This window comes from Beta vulgaris, chromosome 9 (genome assembly GCF_026745355.1).
Source record: "Beta vulgaris subsp. vulgaris cultivar EL10 chromosome 9, EL10.2, whole genome shotgun sequence".
Classification (NCBI taxonomy): Eukaryota; Viridiplantae; Streptophyta; class Magnoliopsida; order Caryophyllales; family Amaranthaceae; genus Beta; species Beta vulgaris.
In genome coordinates, this window is record NC_079210.1 from 16310374 (window position 1) to 16327936 (window position 17563).

Consider the following 17563-nt stretch of genomic DNA (forward strand, 5'->3'; position numbering starts at 1 on the left):
AAGATAAGTTTCTTTATTTTGAAAAACCGAATCCTAATTTGCGTCCAAAATTAATGTTGACTAAGGAACGTATCCCGCTTTCTTCGAATGCTAAAATTACGAACTTGCGAAATTCTAAATTCAAAAAAGAATTTCAGAAGAAAATCTCTCGTGCACCACCCAGTGGTAAAGAGAACAGTGAGAGACAAAAGGCTCTTTCGAGTAAAGGCACTGTGAAGGATGTCCCTAATGAACCCATCGCAAATTCCGATATCATTAGAGATGACGATCCCGCCGGCGGTCGAAGTTTTTGTGGAGGACCCAATGGAAGGTCCTTATGTGATAGTGGTTCATCCCTTAGCGAATCGAGCGTCGCTCGAGTTCACTTCGTTGCTACCACCGGGCAACCCGAACCCTCTGTTGATGATGAGGGCGGCAATCCCATATGTCACGGACGGGCTAATGAGGGCGTTGAGAGAACTCTACCTGTCAATGCTCCCCAGAATACGATCTTGAGTATAACCGTTACCCCGTATGCCAGCAGTTTAATATGTCGATAAAAATCTTAGTATGGAATGTGCAAGGGGGGGAAACAAGGTTCCTGTAATTCGTGAATTGATCAGAATAAACAGACCTAATATTGTTGTGTTAGTAGAGACTCACTTGAGTGGTGCTCAGGCGGATAAAGTCTGTGAAAGGATTGGTTTCAAGGACCGAATGCGAGTTGAAGCCCAAGGATTTTCGGGTGGCATCTGGCTCTTGTGGAATTCAAATGAGGTGGGAGTTACGTCGTTTGGCAACCACTCTCAGCATTTGAGTGTCGAGATTAGGAAAATTGGAGACAACCCATGGTTATTCTCCGCCATCTATGCAAGCCCGGATAGTGCGGTTCGCAAAGAGTTATGGAAGGAGCTTGAAAAAGTAAAGACGAATTACAATGGACCTTGGCTACTAGCGGGGGGACTTTAACGAGACATACTTGGTTTGGGATGCTCGGGGCCGGCACATACTTGGTTTAGAGGGAATTCAAGTGAAACTTTCAAGTCGGCTAGACTCGATAGAGGTTTAGCAAATGGGGATTGGAGGCTCCTTTTCGCTGAAGGAGCTGTGCGGAATCTTCCTAAGGCTAGCTCAGATCATTGTCCCATTCTTATCAGTACTACGGGTTTCGCCCCAGTCACGAAGGCTATAAGACCATTTAGATTCCAGGCCGCTTGGTTAAATCATGGGTCATTTAGCGAGTACGTCCATAGCAAGTGGAAGTCTTCTGCTCCAATTGTGCCTTTCTTGCGAGAATTTGCGGATAACCTCCAAGCGTGGAATAAATCCCAGTTCTACAATATTTTCCGTAAAAAATCAGAATTATGGGCTCGGCTTGAAGGGATCCAAAAACTTCTGGCCGAAGGTCGTCAACAGCATCTCATTAAACTTGAATCGAAGTTGAGAAGAGAAATGGATGAGGTGCTGAATGCTGAGGAATTACTATGGTTTCAAAAATCTCGGATGGAAGCCATATGCAATGGAGATAGGAACACCAAGTATTTTCACTTGGCTACGGTCATCAGAAGACGTAGAAATAGTGTGAATGCTTTGATGGATAATAATGACAATTGGGTGACGCAGACCGATCAAGTCAAGGACTTGGTTTTCCAATATTGGAGCTCTCTATTCTGAGAGGAAAACTCGTCGCGCAGCATGGGTGAAATGCTGAGGGATTATTTCCCCGAAATCAGTGCCTCTGACAGAGAAGTTTTAGCTCGAGAGGTGGCTGATTGTGAAATATGGGCAACTGTTAAGGAGATGAAACCATACAAGGCCCCCGACCCGGATGGATTTCAACCTCTCTTCTTTCAAAATTTTTGGAGCCTTGTGAAACCTAATGTTTCCCAGTTGGTTCGAGATGTGCTTGGAGGTCGGGACTTTCCAGATGGGTTAAATGATGCATTCTTAGTCCTCATTCCAAAGGTAGAGTTCCCCATGAAAGCTAATCAATTCAGGCCAATTGGACTTTGTAACATAGTTTACAAGATTGTCACAAAGATTATTGTGAATAGATTGAAGCCAATCCTTCCTTCTATTATCTCCCCCACACAATGTTCCTTTGTGCCGCAAAGGCAAATCACTGATAATATCATTATTGTGCAAGAAATGTTGCATACGATGCGCAATAAACAAGGAAAAATGGGCTATATGGCGGTGAAAATAGATTTTGAAAAAGCTTATGACCGCTTGAGTTGGGCGTTTATTCGCGACACTCTTCTGGAACTTTCTCTCCCTCAGCTGATGATTGATATTATCATGAATTGCCTATCATCTGCAAAATTGCAAATTCTGTGGAATGGTGAACCAATGCCCGCCTTCCAACCTTCTCGTGGTATAAGGCAGGGGGACCCATTATCCCCCTACTTATACGTCATTTGTATGGAGCGGTTGACTCATCTAATTGAACGAGAAGTGAAATTAGGAGCGTGGAAACCGGTCAGGGCTAGTCGGAATGGACCGCCTCTGTCATATCTCGCCTTTGCCGACGACCTAATATTGTTCGGGGAAGCCTCCGAGTCTCAAGCTGAGTTGATGGGGCAGTGCCTACGTAAGTTTTGTGACGCTTCTGGTAGCAAGGTAAGTTTCGCGAAATCTCGGGTTTACTTCTCTCCAAATACCCACCTAGACATTAGAGATGCAGTATGTTCAAAGCTGGGGATGGAAGCCACAGAGGACTTTGGTAAATATCTTGGAGTTCCCACAATCAATGGTAGATCATCGAAAAAGGATTACCAATATCTGATTGAGCAGATTAATGGAAAAATTGCAGGTTGGAAAACTAAGACCCTTTCTATGGCGGGCCGAGCTACTCTTTTGCAATCGACATTAAGCTCTATTCCAATGTACACTATGCAGTCCACAAAGATACCCAGAATTACGTGTGATGAGTTGGATAGGAAGTCGCGACACTTCCTATGGGGAGCAGGTGATGGTGAGCGTAAGGTTCACATGGTTTCTTGGGCTAATATCTCGAAAACAAGGAAGGAGGGAGGGCTCGGTATTTGCGCTATGAGGCAGACTAATACAGCATTCTTAGCCAAATTGGGTTGGAGGCTATTGACTGAGCCTATGTCCCTGTGGTCTCGGGTCGTGCGTGCAAAATATTGCGAAAATAAATGCGACTTGGAAATGTTTAAGGAGAAAAAGAATGCGTCGAATGCGTGGAGGGGCATTATGAGTAGTGTGGATATAATTAGGAAAGGGGTGAATATGGCGGTTGGGAATGGTCAGAAAACTTTATTTTGGCAACACAATTGGGTAAATAATAAGCCACTTTTGGAGACGGCGTTAGTCGAACCACCTCTACAGCTTCAAAGCATGTCAGTTAATGAGATGTGGGATAACCAGGGAGGGTGGAAGTGGGATATTTTCGCAAACTTCTTATCTCGGGAAGATCTAGGGAAAATAGCTGCTCATGAATTAGTAGAAGATGATGATTGTGTGGATGAGTTATATTGGAATGGTTCACCTTTTGGTGGGTTTACTTTGGCTTCAGCTTTAAAGATTATTCGCAACGAAGCGGAACCTGATATTGAGGAAGTGACGGGGTGGAAGATTATGTGGCGGGTGGAGGTCCCTCAGAGGATTAAATTTTTCTTATGGCTGGCTATCCAAGATCGTCTCATGACGAACAGCAATAGGTTTATTCGAAGAATCACTAGTGACCCCCGTTGCTTGGTTTGCGGAGAAGTTGAGGAGAATACTTTACATATCCTTCGCGATTGTCCGGCTGCCAGAGTAGTATGGAGGAAAATGGGAATGGCTTCGATGAATCCGAGCTGGAATAGCGGTCTGAAAGATTGGATGATGTATAATATTGAGGCTGGGAATCATGGTAATATCGAGGGATGGCCCCAGGTATTTAGTGTTGCGGTATGGTGGTTGTGGAAGTGGCGCAACGAGCGCATTTTTAATGAGAGTCCTCGTATTCCGCTAGACCAGGTATGCTTCATTATGGCCCGTGTTCACCAAGTGAAATTCGCTTTAACGTCGAGAATGATAGGTGGTGTTCATATAAATAATGCGCGCGAGGAAAGGCATATTCGTTGGTGCTACCCATGCTTAGGGTGGGTGAGATTGAATACAGACGGGGCTTCGAAAGGGAACCCGGGAAGAGCTGGAGCAGGAGGCCTAATCAGAGGGCATAGAGGTGAATTATTTGAGGTTTTCGCGATAAATTGCGGTGTGTGTTCTTCCACGAAAGTGGAACTTCTAGGCGTGTTACGTGGCTTATGTGTGGCTTGGAATGGTGGCCATCGGCAAGTAGTGGTGTCGGTTGACTCTGAGATCGTTGTTAATATGTTGGGTGGAAGCTCCATCCAACTCTCCATATATTCATTTAATCCGAAAGTGTCAAGCTCTGCTCAAGGAGAGAGATTGGAAGGTGACTTTGGAGCATTCATATCGAGAAGCCAATAGAGCTGCTGATTGGCTAGCTAATTTCGGTGTGGACATGGAGGAAAGATTCAAATTCATTGAGGCGGTCCCAGGGGATCTTCGAACCATTTTATGGAGGATTTGAGCGGAGTTGCGTGGCCAAGAATGGTGCCTTCTACTAGAGCAGGCTGAAGCTTAGTGAAGGGTTATCGTAGTTGGGTTCTGTAGCTGTTATTTTTCTTTGTTTCTTTGCATTTTAATTTCTTTGTAGTACAAGCTTTGTAGTTTGTTTTGGCTTCTAGCCTCTTTCAACATCAAAAAAAAAATGATAGAAGGAGTTCATTTTAGTGTGAGAAGATGAAAGAAATAAAAAGATGAAAAGATGAAAAGATGAGGAGTCAACTGTTATAAATGGTGAGTAGTAATGAGGAGATAGAAATGTTATTATTTAAATTTTTTTGTAAGAACAATGTTGTATTGTTTTATTTTGTAAACACAACACTTTATTGCCATGTGTGGTTGCTTAGAAGATTGTTTAAGTGAATAACATAATAAACTATGATTATAAAATATCTTTACAAATAAGGCATGTTTTCTTCGGCATAACACAATTAAACTGATTTGAACTGAACTGAATTGAACTGAACTGAATTAAATTAAAACTAATTAATAGTAACGATTATCATTTAGGAACTGAACTGAACTGCAAAAAAAAGTTGTGGAGAACAAGCCTAACATATGCATAATGCACGGGTGTTTAATGTCTTACCAGGTGGAAGTATGTCTAACATACTACTAAGTTGCAAAAGCCCTTTAATGGATATATCCAACGGTCAGTTCATTAAACAACCTCTCCTTAGATAATGTCTATAAATTTTTCTATTAAGATTTACATATTTTTAAAATTAATTCTCTTGCTGACGATGTTTACTATCTATGTGAGTTAACTAGGTAAACAAGCTGCAGAAATTGTACGTCGGAAAAGAAAATGTTTGTTGGAAGACAAACCTGATAGATATATGTATTCTGAAACAAGTAACAAAGAGAATGAGCCACACATCGTACCTTCAGTTTCGATTAGTGACCGATGTAAAACGTCTTTTTTATAATTTTTTTACATTTTATGAAAGCATAAAATGAATAAAATTATCAAATGATATGAAATATTTACTAATTGATATATATTTATGTAGCCATGTTAGGTGGACAATATTTGAAATTGCAACAAACTATACAACCATCACAATATTCATCGATTCTATCCAACGATAGAAGCCCATTAGTGGAAGTATTTCATGGTAAAGCATTCATGTTTAGGTTTATATTATGATTTATACTATTTATTTGACAACTTATATAAACATTGCTTTAAAAACATGATTTCATAGAACTGATCAAATGAGAAAAAAAGCTTCCCAAATTCAAAGACATAAAAGAAAGTGTATATCGAAAGATAAACGTGAAATACGCTATTGTAAGCGAGGAGGTAACAAAGAAAATGAAGGTCATGTTGGCTATTCATCATCTACACTCACATATATATCTTTCAAATGGTAATCAATGGTCGTTGTTTAATTTCTTTTAGTATTGATTAAGATATTAATAAATGTGCACTAATTGAATGATTTCATTGGTAGCGTCTACACCAACTACAACGATTAATAATTCTGGACTTACTAATATAGCTACGGATTTATTTACAACCCCAACTATGTATGGTAAGACTTTAGTTTGTTAGAACATGTACGTTTTCTAAAATATTCATTTGACTACAATTACTAATTATTTTTGGTTATATAGTTGGAACTAATACATTCAATCTTCAAAATTACACTTATACAACACTCCGGATCATTTACACACAGATGTAACACCATTGAGTAACAATTCTATTGGTCAATCTATTTCAAATTGCACCAATAAGTTTTTACAAATTTTATTTAATCCACCTATTGATATTGAAATTTGATATATTTATTTTTAGAACGTACCATTGTTGAAGATAAGCACTCAACTACGAAGCACAATCGCCATAAACGGAGAGTATTACTTACAAAGAAACGTCTAAAAAAAGGTTAGTTTGCATGAGAACCAATAGTGTTATATATATATATATATATATATATATATATATATATATATATATATATGATTATGAAGTATTTTTACATCGATTATCTTATAAAGTGACTTTTTTGTGTTTACAGACACTACACGTGATGTTCAACTGCCATATATGTCTACAATTACTACAAACAGAATCCTTAATTTGTGCAATAGTGATGCTCCAAATAGTAAGGAAATTTGTCTTCAAGATACTAATTAAAATTTCACGGCATTTCCGTGATAATCATATCAATATTTTTGTTTCCACATTGTAATATACATGAGATTGAATAATACTTAAAATTTAATATTTTTCTTTTAAAGCAAGCTAAACAGCATGATGCGAAGTTAGCAAGGCAGAAAAGAAGGCTTATATTAGCTATAAAACGTAATTGCGGTACATATTATTGCCCAATCATTTTCTACTACCTTGCAAAAGCATATTTAAGAAAAGGTAGTAATGTCTACGATGCCATAAATAAGCTTTTTGTATCTTCTAGTGAATCTTGAAGCTGTTACAGTTCAACGAAGAGAGCTCCTTGAGTTACAACAAAGGAGTTCTGCACTTAGGTGCAATAAGCAACTCATACAAAGTAAACGGATTTTGAATGAAGTGACCAGAAGATTTGAGCTAGGTATTTTATCTACATAAGTTTATACTTCATATATATAATATATGACCAACTAAGTCTATAGATAAATTTATGTTTTACTTTTGAAACGATTCAGGAAATAGTAGTGGGTTACTTGAAGAGGGTAATTCAACAATTGCGTTTGAGGTAGACCAACGAAATCCAATAGAATCTGATGGCAATCATGGAGAGTGCAGTAGTTATGCACGTATGTTGGATATTAAAGAGGTAAATCACATGAGTTACCAACGCTTTGTGTTGAATACATTATACAAATATTTATACAATATAGTATTGCATTATGAACTTTGTTATGATATTGAATTTTCAAAGTTAAAATTTGATAAAAAATAATATGAAGTAAGAATTAGCGTAATCATTTTCATTTTGTAGACATATTTCATATCTGTTGTTAACAACAACAATTAACATGTGCTTCTCTGTCAGGAGATTATTGGGATATTGGTGATCCAATATGGGAGTGCAGTATGTGGGGCCATGATGTGGTTCGAGGAAAGAACAAAAAAGCATATAAACACGACAAAGCCAAAGTTCTCACAATGTTGCATGCAAGGGAAAGTGCAACTTCCTTTATTGCGTCCTCCGCCGAAACTCCTTTCAGATCTCCTAGAAGGAAAACATCCTAGAAGCAAACACTTCTTTGAAAATATAAGGCCATACAATATGATGCATTCTTTTACATCAATGGGAGGGAAAGTTATACATCCATCTACCTAAGGACGAGGACCATACAATTTTAAGATAGGTGGTCAGAATCATCATTTGATAGGGAGTTTGTTGCCAAATGAAGGCTCACGTCCTAAATTTTCCCAACTTTACATCTACGACACTGAGCATGAGATTAACAACAGAAAAGGTAATAAATACGATTAAGTTACCTATTTATGATTAGTAATTTATTAATCCACATGCTACATGTATAATTCACTGTACTTATTACATTTTCCCCAAATGAACGCAGTTCTAAAAATCCTGAAAAGTTCGAAGACCCTTTGATTGTTGAATTACAAAATATGATTGATGAACACAATCCTCTAGCAAAGATTTTTAGAATGGCAAGAGATCGCTTTAAAAATGATGCATGTCAGAATGTCAAATTGAAACTAATTGGTAGGAGGGAATCAGATGGAAGGACATATAACTTGCCCACAACCAATGAGGTTGCTGCCCTCATCGTTGGAGATATTGATAGTGCGGATAAAAGAGATATAATGTGGAGACAAAGGGTGGAAAATTGAAACAAATTTCTGAACTCCATCCTTCATACCTTGCTCTTCAATATCCACTACTATTTCCGTAGGTGAAGATGGTATAGGGTTGATGTTTCACATAGGGATGGAGATTTATCAAACCCTAATTCTAATAAAAGGGACAAACTGACTATGAGGGAGTTCTTTGCATATCGCATACATGATCGTCGTGGAGAAGCTGAGACAATATTACTTTCTGGAAGATTATTGCAACAATTAAGTGTTGATGGTTACACCATGATGGAAGCACAAAGATTGTCGTTCGTTAGACATAATCAAAAAAGTTTCAGAGCTGTTATGTTAAGAATTTAAGAGGTGCAGCAGATAGAGGAGATACAGAAGGAGCATCAACTGGTAGTCGGGTAGTTATCAGCATCATCATCACTGGAGGACACAGCTATATGAGGGAGAACTATCAAGATGCAATGGCAATATGCAGATGGTATGGCTATCCGGATTTGTTTATTACTTTATTTCACATGTAATCCAAAATGGCCGAGATTACAAGATTTGTTTCCAAGAAGGGATTACGACCTGAAGATAGACCAGACATTATTGTTCGAGTGTTTAAGATGAAGCTCGACCAATTGGTTAAGGATTTGAAGGACCGAAATATTTTCGGCAGAGTAAGAGCTGGTAATCAAATACTCATACATAGACTATATTTACATTTTAATTTCATAAACATAATTAGTTTTTTAAGTTAGGCGTGAAAATTTTACTAATTAATTAGCTGACATTTGACATGCAGTTGTCTATACAATAGAATTCCAAAAGCTGGCTTCCGCATGCACATATACCGTTATTCTTACATCGAGATGACAAGTTCCCAAACGCAGAAGCAGTCGACAAAATTATATGTGCTGAGTTATCGAACAAAGATGAAAATCCAGATTTGTATGAGTTAGTTGCAACACACATGATGCATGGCCCATGTGGTGCTTCTAATCTTGACTCCCCGTGTATGGTGGATAAATGTGCACAAAACATTTCCAAAAAGGTTTAATGAGAGAACAACAGTGGACGAAGATGGTTATCCGGTATACAGAAGAAGAGATAATGGAGCAACTGTTGAAAAAAATGGTGTCATGCTTGATAATAGATTCGTTGTTCCATACAACTCTCAATTACTCTGTAAGTATCGTGCACATATCAATGTTGAATGGTGTAATCAATCACGCTCAATCAAGTATCTATTTAAATATATAAACAAGAGATACGATAGAGTCACTGCGACTGCATACCATAATCGTCAAAATCCTGAAGATCCTGAAAAAATTGATGAAATCAAAATGTATTATGATTGTCGATACATATCGCCATGTGAAGCTATGTGGAGAATATATGGGTTCCCCATACATTTTAGAATCCCTGCTGTCAAACGATTAAGTTTTCATCTACCTGACGAACAGACCGTCCTTTTCACTGACGATGCCGATGTTGAGGAAGTGCTTGAAAGACCACACATTGAGAAAACAAAGTTCCTATCCTGGAGGAGTGCAACAAAGAACATGCTGAAGCAAGAGAATTAAGCTATGTTGAGTTTCCTACAAAATTTGTGTGGCAAGCACGCACAAGAGAATGGACTTCACGGAAAAAAGGATTTGCAATTGGCAGAATTTATCATGTCACGCCTGGAGCTGGTGAAAAATTCTACTTGAGGACTCTGTTGAATTATGTGAAAGGTGTAACTTGCTATGAAGACATACGCGTTGTTGATGGTGTAGTACATCCCACCTTCAAAGAAGCATGTTATGCTAGAGGTTTGTTAGATGATGACAAGGAGTATGTTGATGCGATAGTGGAGGCAAGCTTCAGAGAATCTGGACATTATCTACGTAACCTTTTCTGTATGATGCTATTATCATGAAGTCTATCGAAACCTGAAAATATATGGCAGAAAACTTGGCATCTTCTTTCGGAAGATATCCTACATAGACAACGCACTATTCTACGAGACCAAGGTATTTGAACATTTATAGCCTCCTTACTATGTTATGACATGATTATTCTTTGACATTGTTTTAACCTTTTCTCTTATAAATGCTTTTGCTGTGAAGCGTTGCACCTGAGCGATGAACAATTGCAGAATTATGCATTAGCTGAGATTGAAGCTAAGCTACAAAGTAACGGTAGCACCCTTCGTAGATTTAGCGAGATGCCATATCCAGATGACCTAATCGTGTTAGAAGGTCAAAATAAGCTCATAATGGATGAGCTATCTTATGACAGAGGAAAACAAAATGAAGAGTTTCAGCAACTTTTCCAAGGATTAACTATTGAGCAAACTGGAATTTTCCAAGAAATTATGGACGCTGTCTCGCAATGAAGAGGAGGTGTTTTTTTTGTCTATGGTTATGGAGGAACATGTAAGACTTACCTTTGGAGAACATTGTGTGCTGCGTTAAGACGTAATGGAGATATTATTTTACCAGTCGCTTCAAGTGGAATTGCCTCCTTATTGCTCCCACGTGGAAGAACTGCTCATTCGAGGTTCGGACTTCCTATAAACGTCACTGAGGACTTGACGTGTGTAGGTATGAAGGCAGGATCAGACCTAGCATGTCTGCTTATCAAGACAAAACTTATTGTTTGGGATGAAGCACCAATGATGCATAAATACTGCTTTGAAGCTCTGGATAGGAGTCTAAAGGATGTTATGCAATCTATGAATCCCATAAACAAACATTTGCCGTTTGGTGGCAAGGTAATGGTTTTGGCTGGTGATGTTAGACAAATATTACCTGTTGTCCCAGGAGGAAACAGACAAGACATTGTCTTCTCTGCAATCAATAGCTCCTACTTGTGGGATTTTCGCCGAGTGCTCAGACTAACAAAAACTATGCGTCTGAGGCCAGGGTCCAACAACAGAGATGTTGTTGAAATTCGAAATTTCTCAGAGTGGATATTAAATATTGGGGATGGGGAGGCGGGAGAGCCTAATGATGGGGAGGGTTGTGTAGAAATACCTGACGATATACTGATTGATGGAGGAGATGACCCTATCGCGGCCGTAGTCGACAACACATATCCTGACCTTGAAGCTCATTTATGGGAAGCAACTTATTTCCAAGAGAGAGCCATACTTGCGCCAACACATGACATTGTTGAGACGGTTAACGATCATGTGTTGTCCCAATTGCCTGGTGAAGAAAGAACTTACCTTAGTTCTGATGCAATTTCAAAAGAAGAGGCAAACTTTGGAGTACATGAAATGTATTCAACCGAATTCCTTAATACAATCAAATGCTCTGGGTTACCAAATCATAATATGAGACTAAAGGTTGGTGCACCGGTAATGCTTCTCCGGAATATTGACCAAACTTATGGGTTATGTAATGGTACGCGTTTGGTTGTCAAACACCTTGGTAATCGCATCGTTGAAGCTGTAGTCATATCTGGAAGTAACGTAGGCGACAAGGTGTTTATTCCTCGAATGACACTAACCCCATCTGATGGAACAAAATTTCCTATCAAGTTTCAAAGGAGACAATTTCCTTTGGTTGTTTGCTTTGCAATGACAATTAATAAAAGCCAAGGGTAATCTCTATCTCATATTGGTTTATATCTTCCTAGGCCGATTTTCAGCCATGGACAATTTTATGTGGCGATTTCAAGAGTTACGAGCAAAAAAGGATTGAAAATTCTAATTTGTGATCAAGATCGAGCGAAGTCGAATATTACCACTAACGTCGTGTACAAAGAAGTGTTTCAACATGTTTAGTTACTAACTAATGAAGATACTTGCCTAATTTCTTGATGTCAATTATTTTAATGATATTTATGGAGATTGTTATTTATTAATTCTAAATTCATCACTTAAGTATATAATGTTCACCTTATTAACTTTATTTCGAATAAAATAGCTATTAAATCTGTTACTAAATTGATGATACCTTTTTATGTATCCTAATATTATCACGTCTATGTTGTATATTAATTTATTTTGTTCAATGACTTTAGCGAAAAAAAATTACTTAAAAGTTCCAGTGCAGTTTGCACGGGTCCAATAACTAGTTATTATCTCAAATTAGTTTCAGATCAAATTCTCAAATAGAGTCAACTTTTTCCGACCCTACTAAAAATTACGACAAGAACTAATATTTTCAAGAAACCCCTTAAATATGTTTCTTCAACTTAGTTTTTATCGAATCTGGATGTTTCTAAAATTTTATAAACTTAACTCATTCTAGACTTTTCTACCATCTTCAATTAATTTTCTCAAAAACGTTATTCGAGCCAAACCAATCAACCATACAATCTTCTTCTGTTCATCTCAGCCTCACTTCCAGGTGTTTTGTTTGTGGCGAGGTGGAAGAGAACACAGAGCACATAATCCGACGATGCCCAGCAGCGCGAGTGGTTTGGCGGAAGCTTACTTCCCAGGAGGGCGAGTTGGGAGCTAATTTAAATTTTCAGGACTGGTTTTTAGCTAACCTTAGCCTTGCCCAGTCGAGGAAATCTGAGGAGTGGAGTGTAATTTTTGCGGTAACTGCGTGGTGGCTATGGCGGTGGCGAAATGAAAGGTGCTTTAATAGTGAGCCGAAAATTCCGCTAGATCAATGTGCTTTTATCTCAGCTCGGGTGGGGGAGATTGTCAAAGCGATGTCCTCTGATTTGATGGAGGTTGTTGATCATAAGAGGAAGCGCGTGGAACGGTATGTTAGATGGCCATACCCTCGAGAAGGATGGGTAAGGTTAAATACTGATGGGGCTGCAAAGGGTAATCCAGGAATTGCTGGAGCAGGGGGGCTGATTCGTGGGCATAGAGGTGAGTTGTTCGAAATGTTTGCTAGCAATTGTGGAGTCTGTTCGTGTACTAAAGCTGAATTATTGGCGGTGCTCCGTGGGTTAGCTATTGCGTGGAATGGGGGCCATAGGAGAGTGCAGTTGACTGTGGATTCGGAGGTGGTAGTGCGTTTGTTGTTGGAAGCTTTTCCAGCAAATTCCCCGTATATTCATATCATTCGGAAGTGCAAAGCGCTTATTTGCAGACCCGAGTGGAAAGTTACAGTAAGTCACTGTTATCGTGAAGCAAACAGAGCGGCAGATTGGTTGGCCAATTTTGGGGTATCTTTGGATCAACGTTTGCTGGTGCTTGAGGCGGTCCCAGGGGATCTTCAGACCGTTTTATTGGAGGACCTGCGGGGTTTAGCTCATGCTCGGATGGTTCCTGATCCGACGGAGTAGATTTAGTGCTGTTTTAGTTATGTTTTGTTAGGTTTGTTTTGTTTGTTTTTCTTGTTTACTTTGCTGTTGGTTTTTGTCTCTTCCTTAGGGGCTTTGCCCCTCTTGTTCACCAAAAAAAAAATCTCAGCCTCACTTCCAAGCCTTATCAATCAATCCCTCTTTTTAATCTCCCAAGCAAATCCATACCCACACATGACACAAGGGAACAACTCAAAAATTCTAGTGACGCGGAAGATCTCACCCGTCTTTATTACTTGAAAAGCAAAACAAAATAAGAAAAAAAAATAAGGAGCGAACGAAGCACACAGAAAGAAAAATAAATCAGACTCTGAGAGAAAAAAAAATATGGGGGCAGTGACCTCGAAAAGCTCGGATAGCACCTCCCATGGCGGTGATGAGAGAGATGAAGACGAAGCAGGAGGAGGAGGAGGACAACTGTATGTTTCACTTAGGATGGAGAATTACACGCTTAAAGGCGATCTTCTTCCTCACGTTTTTGGTTCTGCTCCTATAGTTGGCTCTTGGGATTCTTCTCGGGCTGTATGTATTCATTTTCTCTCTCTTCTTTTCTTAATTTATTTGTCGTTTGATTATAGTTTCGTAATGGTTAATTTAATTTGTTTTATTAGCTGCCATTGGAGCGCGAATCGACTTCAATATGGGCATTGAGTTTTGTTGTTCCTCCTAATCATGGTATTTTATCACTCTTTTTTTTTTTTAGTTTATGTAAGACGATGTTAGCTTTATTCCATAAAGGTAACCCCTTTAACTTATAATGTGATCTTTATAGGGCAAATAGCGGAGGTAGTCTTACCATAATTTTATTGTAAGACAATCTTAAATAAAACTTACGATTAGTTCATTATCTTTTGTGGTGCGCAATTTGATTTAAGGAAGAGATTAGAGAAGGTAAACAGTGAAATTAATTAAAATAACTTAATCACGAGTAGGAGGGATGCCTTGAGTTATTAAGATTAAAGTGATCTTAATTTAATCTGTTTACCCTCTCTAATCTCTTTGTTGAACTACGTGCTCAGTCCACATGACGCGAGTAACAAGTTAATTAATGTCAAGTATGTGTGTTTTTTTTTCTATCAATTGAGCTTTAATAAAGTGATATTTTGGTTTGGTTTAACCAGTTCAAAATTCAGGTCAAATTGGAATCTTACAATTTTTCATGATATATAATTTATAATCAATAGAGTACATTATATAATTCAATTTTAGTTATAAAGGTTTGTGCTGAGAGAGATGATTGTGTTTTGCTGGCCATGTAGAAACACTAGACTTCAAGTTCTTACTGAGGCCGAAAGATAATAATAATCCGTGCATAATCGAGGAAGGTCCGAACAGGATATTATCTGGTGGTAGGTTGCAAGGAGATGCAAGGGCAGCACTGTTTAGGTTGAATGTTGATGCTGTTTTGGAGTATCGAGTTTGTATTAAAGCTGATAGAGTTTCGCCCTTCGATCTCGCTTCTAGTTGGAGAGCTTACCAGGATAACCTTCAGCATTCAGCTGTCCGTAAAATTCCTGATGTCAGCATTGATTCAGTGCCTGAGACAGGCATTGAGGTACAACTTAATTTAAGGTCTTTTGTGATTTCCTTACAGTTCTTATAACTTCTAAATCTTGTCATGTTCGACATGTGTTCTATATCTGAATTTACTCTATATTGAAAATGTAAACTTCGCATTTCTCTTATTTGATTTATCTAGCAGTTGGGAACTTCTATCATTGTGCATTTGTGCTTAAGACAATTATTATGTATATAGTTTCATTTTCCTTTTTTGATTCTAATTCCGAGTTTCCTTCTCAAACTAAGCAAAATGATTATATAGTAGGTACCTCAGCAATTTAATTTTCAACTGATGAATTTAATTATTTTATCTGTTTTACTTTGTTATAATTTTATTTTGGTGTGAAGATGAGGGTAATTTCCATTGCATAGAGATCATAATATGTGGCACTGTAATGCCATCTGCTGGAAGTTGTATACTTCTGTCTTAAGTTCTGCCTATTGCATAATTTGCATGCCACTTTTGCGGAAGAATTGTTTCATTTTAACATTGTTTAAATATATGAGAATGTTTGTACTGAAATGGCAGAGAATTGTTTCATTTTAACATTGTTTAAATATCGCTCTTAATTGGGGAAGAAAACATCCAATAATTGCAGATTTGCAAGTTTATGTTGCTTTTTTTTGGGGTTTCATCTCCTTTTTGCAAATTGCAGAGTGGATCCTCTGCTAGTTTGGAGCTTGATCTTGAACGTTATGTTGTCCCATCTCCTGCAACATCTGCAACTTCAGGACTGGTTTATCAAGCTAACATGGCCGAAACTCCCAGGTACCTGTCTGCCAGAAAAAAAATTTCGGGCACTGCTTCGGATCTCCCTGACGGTGGTGACACGTGCAGCCGGCGTACTGTCGCTAAGGTTTGCTATTCGTATCTGAATGTTCAATGTAATCACCAACTCTTAATGTCTAAACATAAAAGCTTTATCTCACTTGCCAAAACGGGGAAAAGCAAAAATAGAACGTAAGAGAGTAACTGTTATATGGAGGATATACCTGTCCCTTACATGATGTGGTAGGAAACCAGATGAATGATCTGTCATGTGTATATATCTCTCCATCTTACTCAACAAGGTTATCTCCTGGCAGGTATTTGAAGTGAAAACACAACTTCATTGTCAGTGATGATGCCATTGTTCACAAATCTTAAACTATGCTCAGTCTCTCACTCTCTTGGTGTGTTTTGAATGTCAACTCAGAGTACCATGTTTGAGCTAGTATTCACTTTCGTAGGTAGCAAACCCCATAGTTTGTAAAATTTTCTTTGTTATGTTTCAATCTCTCATTTTGTTGTTTACTCGTTGCTTCCTAGATGATATGAAGTAGACCACTCAGTTCAGTTCTAAGTGTGAAGCACACGAGTCTTTATGCAATTGTGTAGGTAAGGGTAAGGTTTTGTATCTCTCCCCCTATTATGTAGCCTAGGTTAAAGCCTCTTTGGAGGCATTGGGCTATGGTATGAAAATGGCTGAACACCCGATGTGAAAATAACCACAAAAGTCCCAAAGAGCCACCTTGTCCTCAAGGTGGAGAGCAGGGAATCTGAGAGCCATGGCAGCAATATCTTCCGAGGTTGCTTCATATTCAGGTAAGTTTTTCCATTTTATCGAGGCTTGGGTTGGGTGTTGCGACTGTGGGGAAACTGATCTGACCTTTAGGATTGACTCAGGTTCTGCCTCCAAGACTATGTCAGCGTTGATTTGGGCAGGGTAGGGTGGGGTTAGCAGGTAAGAGGCCAATGGCAGGTTTCAGTTGTGAGGTGTGGAAGACAGGGTCGATTTTTGAGTGTGAAGGTAGTTTAAGTTTATAGGCCACTGGTCCAGTCTTCTCAATGATCTCAAATGGGCCATAAAATCAAGGTGAAAGTTTTTCATTGGCTCTCTTGGCTAGAGATCTTTGTCTGTATGGTTGTAATTTCAAGTAGACAACATCACCCACCTGAAAATGCACTTCCCTTCTACCATCTTCATAGAACTTCATTTGTTGTTGTGCTTGGACTAGATGACCCTTCAAGTCATCGAGCATAGCATCCATCTCAAGCAGCTGTTCTTCCACAGAAGACATAGGTGAGTGTCCCTGGGCATACCTGGTGAGGTGTGGAGGGTCCCTCTCGTATAGGGCACTGAAGGGGGTACATTTTGTAGCTAAATGTAGGCTGGTGTTGTACCACAATTCGGCCCATATACCCACTTAGCCTAGGTCTTGGGTTTGCCGTTAGTGAAGCACGGGAGGTAGGCTTCCAAACTCTTGTTTACCACTTCAGTCTGCCCATCAGATTGAGGATGATAGGCTATACTGTAGTGTAATGCCGTGCCTTGCAGCCTGTGGACTTTCTTCCAGAACAAACTCAAAAATACTATGTCCTTATTTGAGACAATAGACACAGGTATG

General features: G+C 38.8%; 4 protein-coding genes and 1 pseudogene across 8 annotated transcripts in view; all 5 read left to right on the plus strand.

The window, feature by feature from the left end:
- The first annotated feature begins 549 nt into the window (after positions 1-549).
- On the plus strand, positions 550-1653 carry LOC104903160 (uncharacterized). The gene is made up of 2 exons (XM_010691158.1): positions 550-900; positions 1024-1653. The coding sequence occupies exons 1-2, from the start codon at positions 550-552 to the stop codon at positions 1651-1653; spliced, it is 981 nt and encodes a 326-aa protein (XP_010689460.1).
- Positions 1654-1674: 21 nt separating this feature from the next.
- On the plus strand, positions 1675-8395 carry LOC130590164 (uncharacterized). Its single transcript, XM_057392179.1, has 5 exons — positions 1675-4405; positions 7005-7139; positions 7234-7364; positions 7584-7642; positions 8119-8395. Exons 1-5 carry the CDS (start codon positions 1675-1677, stop codon positions 8393-8395), a joined length of 3333 nt encoding a protein of 1110 aa, XP_057248162.1.
- A 144-nt stretch (positions 8396-8539) lies between these two features.
- On the plus strand, positions 8540-10736 carry LOC104903158 (uncharacterized). The gene is made up of 6 exons (XM_057392180.1): positions 8540-8636; positions 8732-8849; positions 9408-9887; positions 10025-10214; positions 10308-10371; positions 10468-10736. Exons 1-6 carry the CDS (start codon positions 8540-8542, stop codon positions 10734-10736), a joined length of 1218 nt encoding a protein of 405 aa, XP_057248163.1.
- A 210-nt stretch (positions 10737-10946) lies between these two features.
- On the plus strand, positions 10947-12131 carry LOC125493513 (uncharacterized; annotated as a pseudogene).
- A 1609-nt stretch (positions 12132-13740) lies between these two features.
- The window catches only part of LOC104903114 (6-phosphofructo-2-kinase/fructose-2,6-bisphosphatase), a 33641-nt gene continuing 29818 nt past the window's right edge, over positions 13741-17563 (plus strand). For 4 of the 5 annotated variants that reach the window (XR_007270119.2, XR_007270121.2, XR_007270120.2 and 1 more), the window contains exons 1-4: positions 13741-14137; positions 14227-14290; positions 14875-15170; positions 15832-16032. Coding sequence is in view for 2 of the 5 variants with exons in the window: in XM_048636937.2 (XP_048492894.1) it covers positions 13943-14137; positions 14227-14290; positions 14875-15170; positions 15832-16032 (756 nt within the window). In the remaining 3 variants the exon portion in view is untranslated. The remainder of the gene's footprint in view (positions 14138-14226; positions 14291-14874; positions 15171-15831; positions 16033-17563) is intronic. The other variant, XM_010691103.4, reaches the window with a different exon arrangement.

What these genes read in the sequence shown, in the direction of transcription:
- LOC104903160 (XM_010691158.1), top strand. Translation starts at nt 550, where the DNA reads ATGGAATGTGCAAGGGGGGGAAACAAGGTTCCTGTAATTCGTGAATTG. An exon ending in TATGGAAGGAGCTTGAAAAA is followed by an intron (nt 901 to 1,023) that starts GTAAAGACGAAT and finishes GAAACTTTCAAG; the next exon opens with TCGGCTAGACTCGATAGAGG.
- LOC130590164 (XM_057392179.1), top strand. Translation starts at nt 1,675, where the DNA reads ATGGGTGAAATGCTGAGGGATTATTTCCCCGAAATCAGTGCCTCTGAC. An exon ending in TCAAGGAGAGAGATTGGAAG is followed by an intron (nt 4,406 to 7,004) that starts GTGACTTTGGAG and finishes TGTATCTTCTAG; the next exon opens with TGAATCTTGAAGCTGTTACA. An exon ending in GACCAGAAGATTTGAGCTAG is followed by an intron (nt 7,140 to 7,233) that starts GTATTTTATCTA and finishes GAAACGATTCAG; the next exon opens with GAAATAGTAGTGGGTTACTT.
- LOC104903158 (XM_057392180.1), top strand. Translation starts at nt 8,540, where the DNA reads ATGAGGGAGTTCTTTGCATATCGCATACATGATCGTCGTGGAGAAGCT. An exon ending in CCACACATTGAGAAAACAAA is followed by an intron (nt 9,888 to 10,024) that starts GTTCCTATCCTG and finishes TGCAATTGGCAG; the next exon opens with AATTTATCATGTCACGCCTG. An exon ending in CACTATTCTACGAGACCAAG is followed by an intron (nt 10,372 to 10,467) that starts GTATTTGAACAT and finishes TTTGCTGTGAAG; the next exon opens with CGTTGCACCTGAGCGATGAA.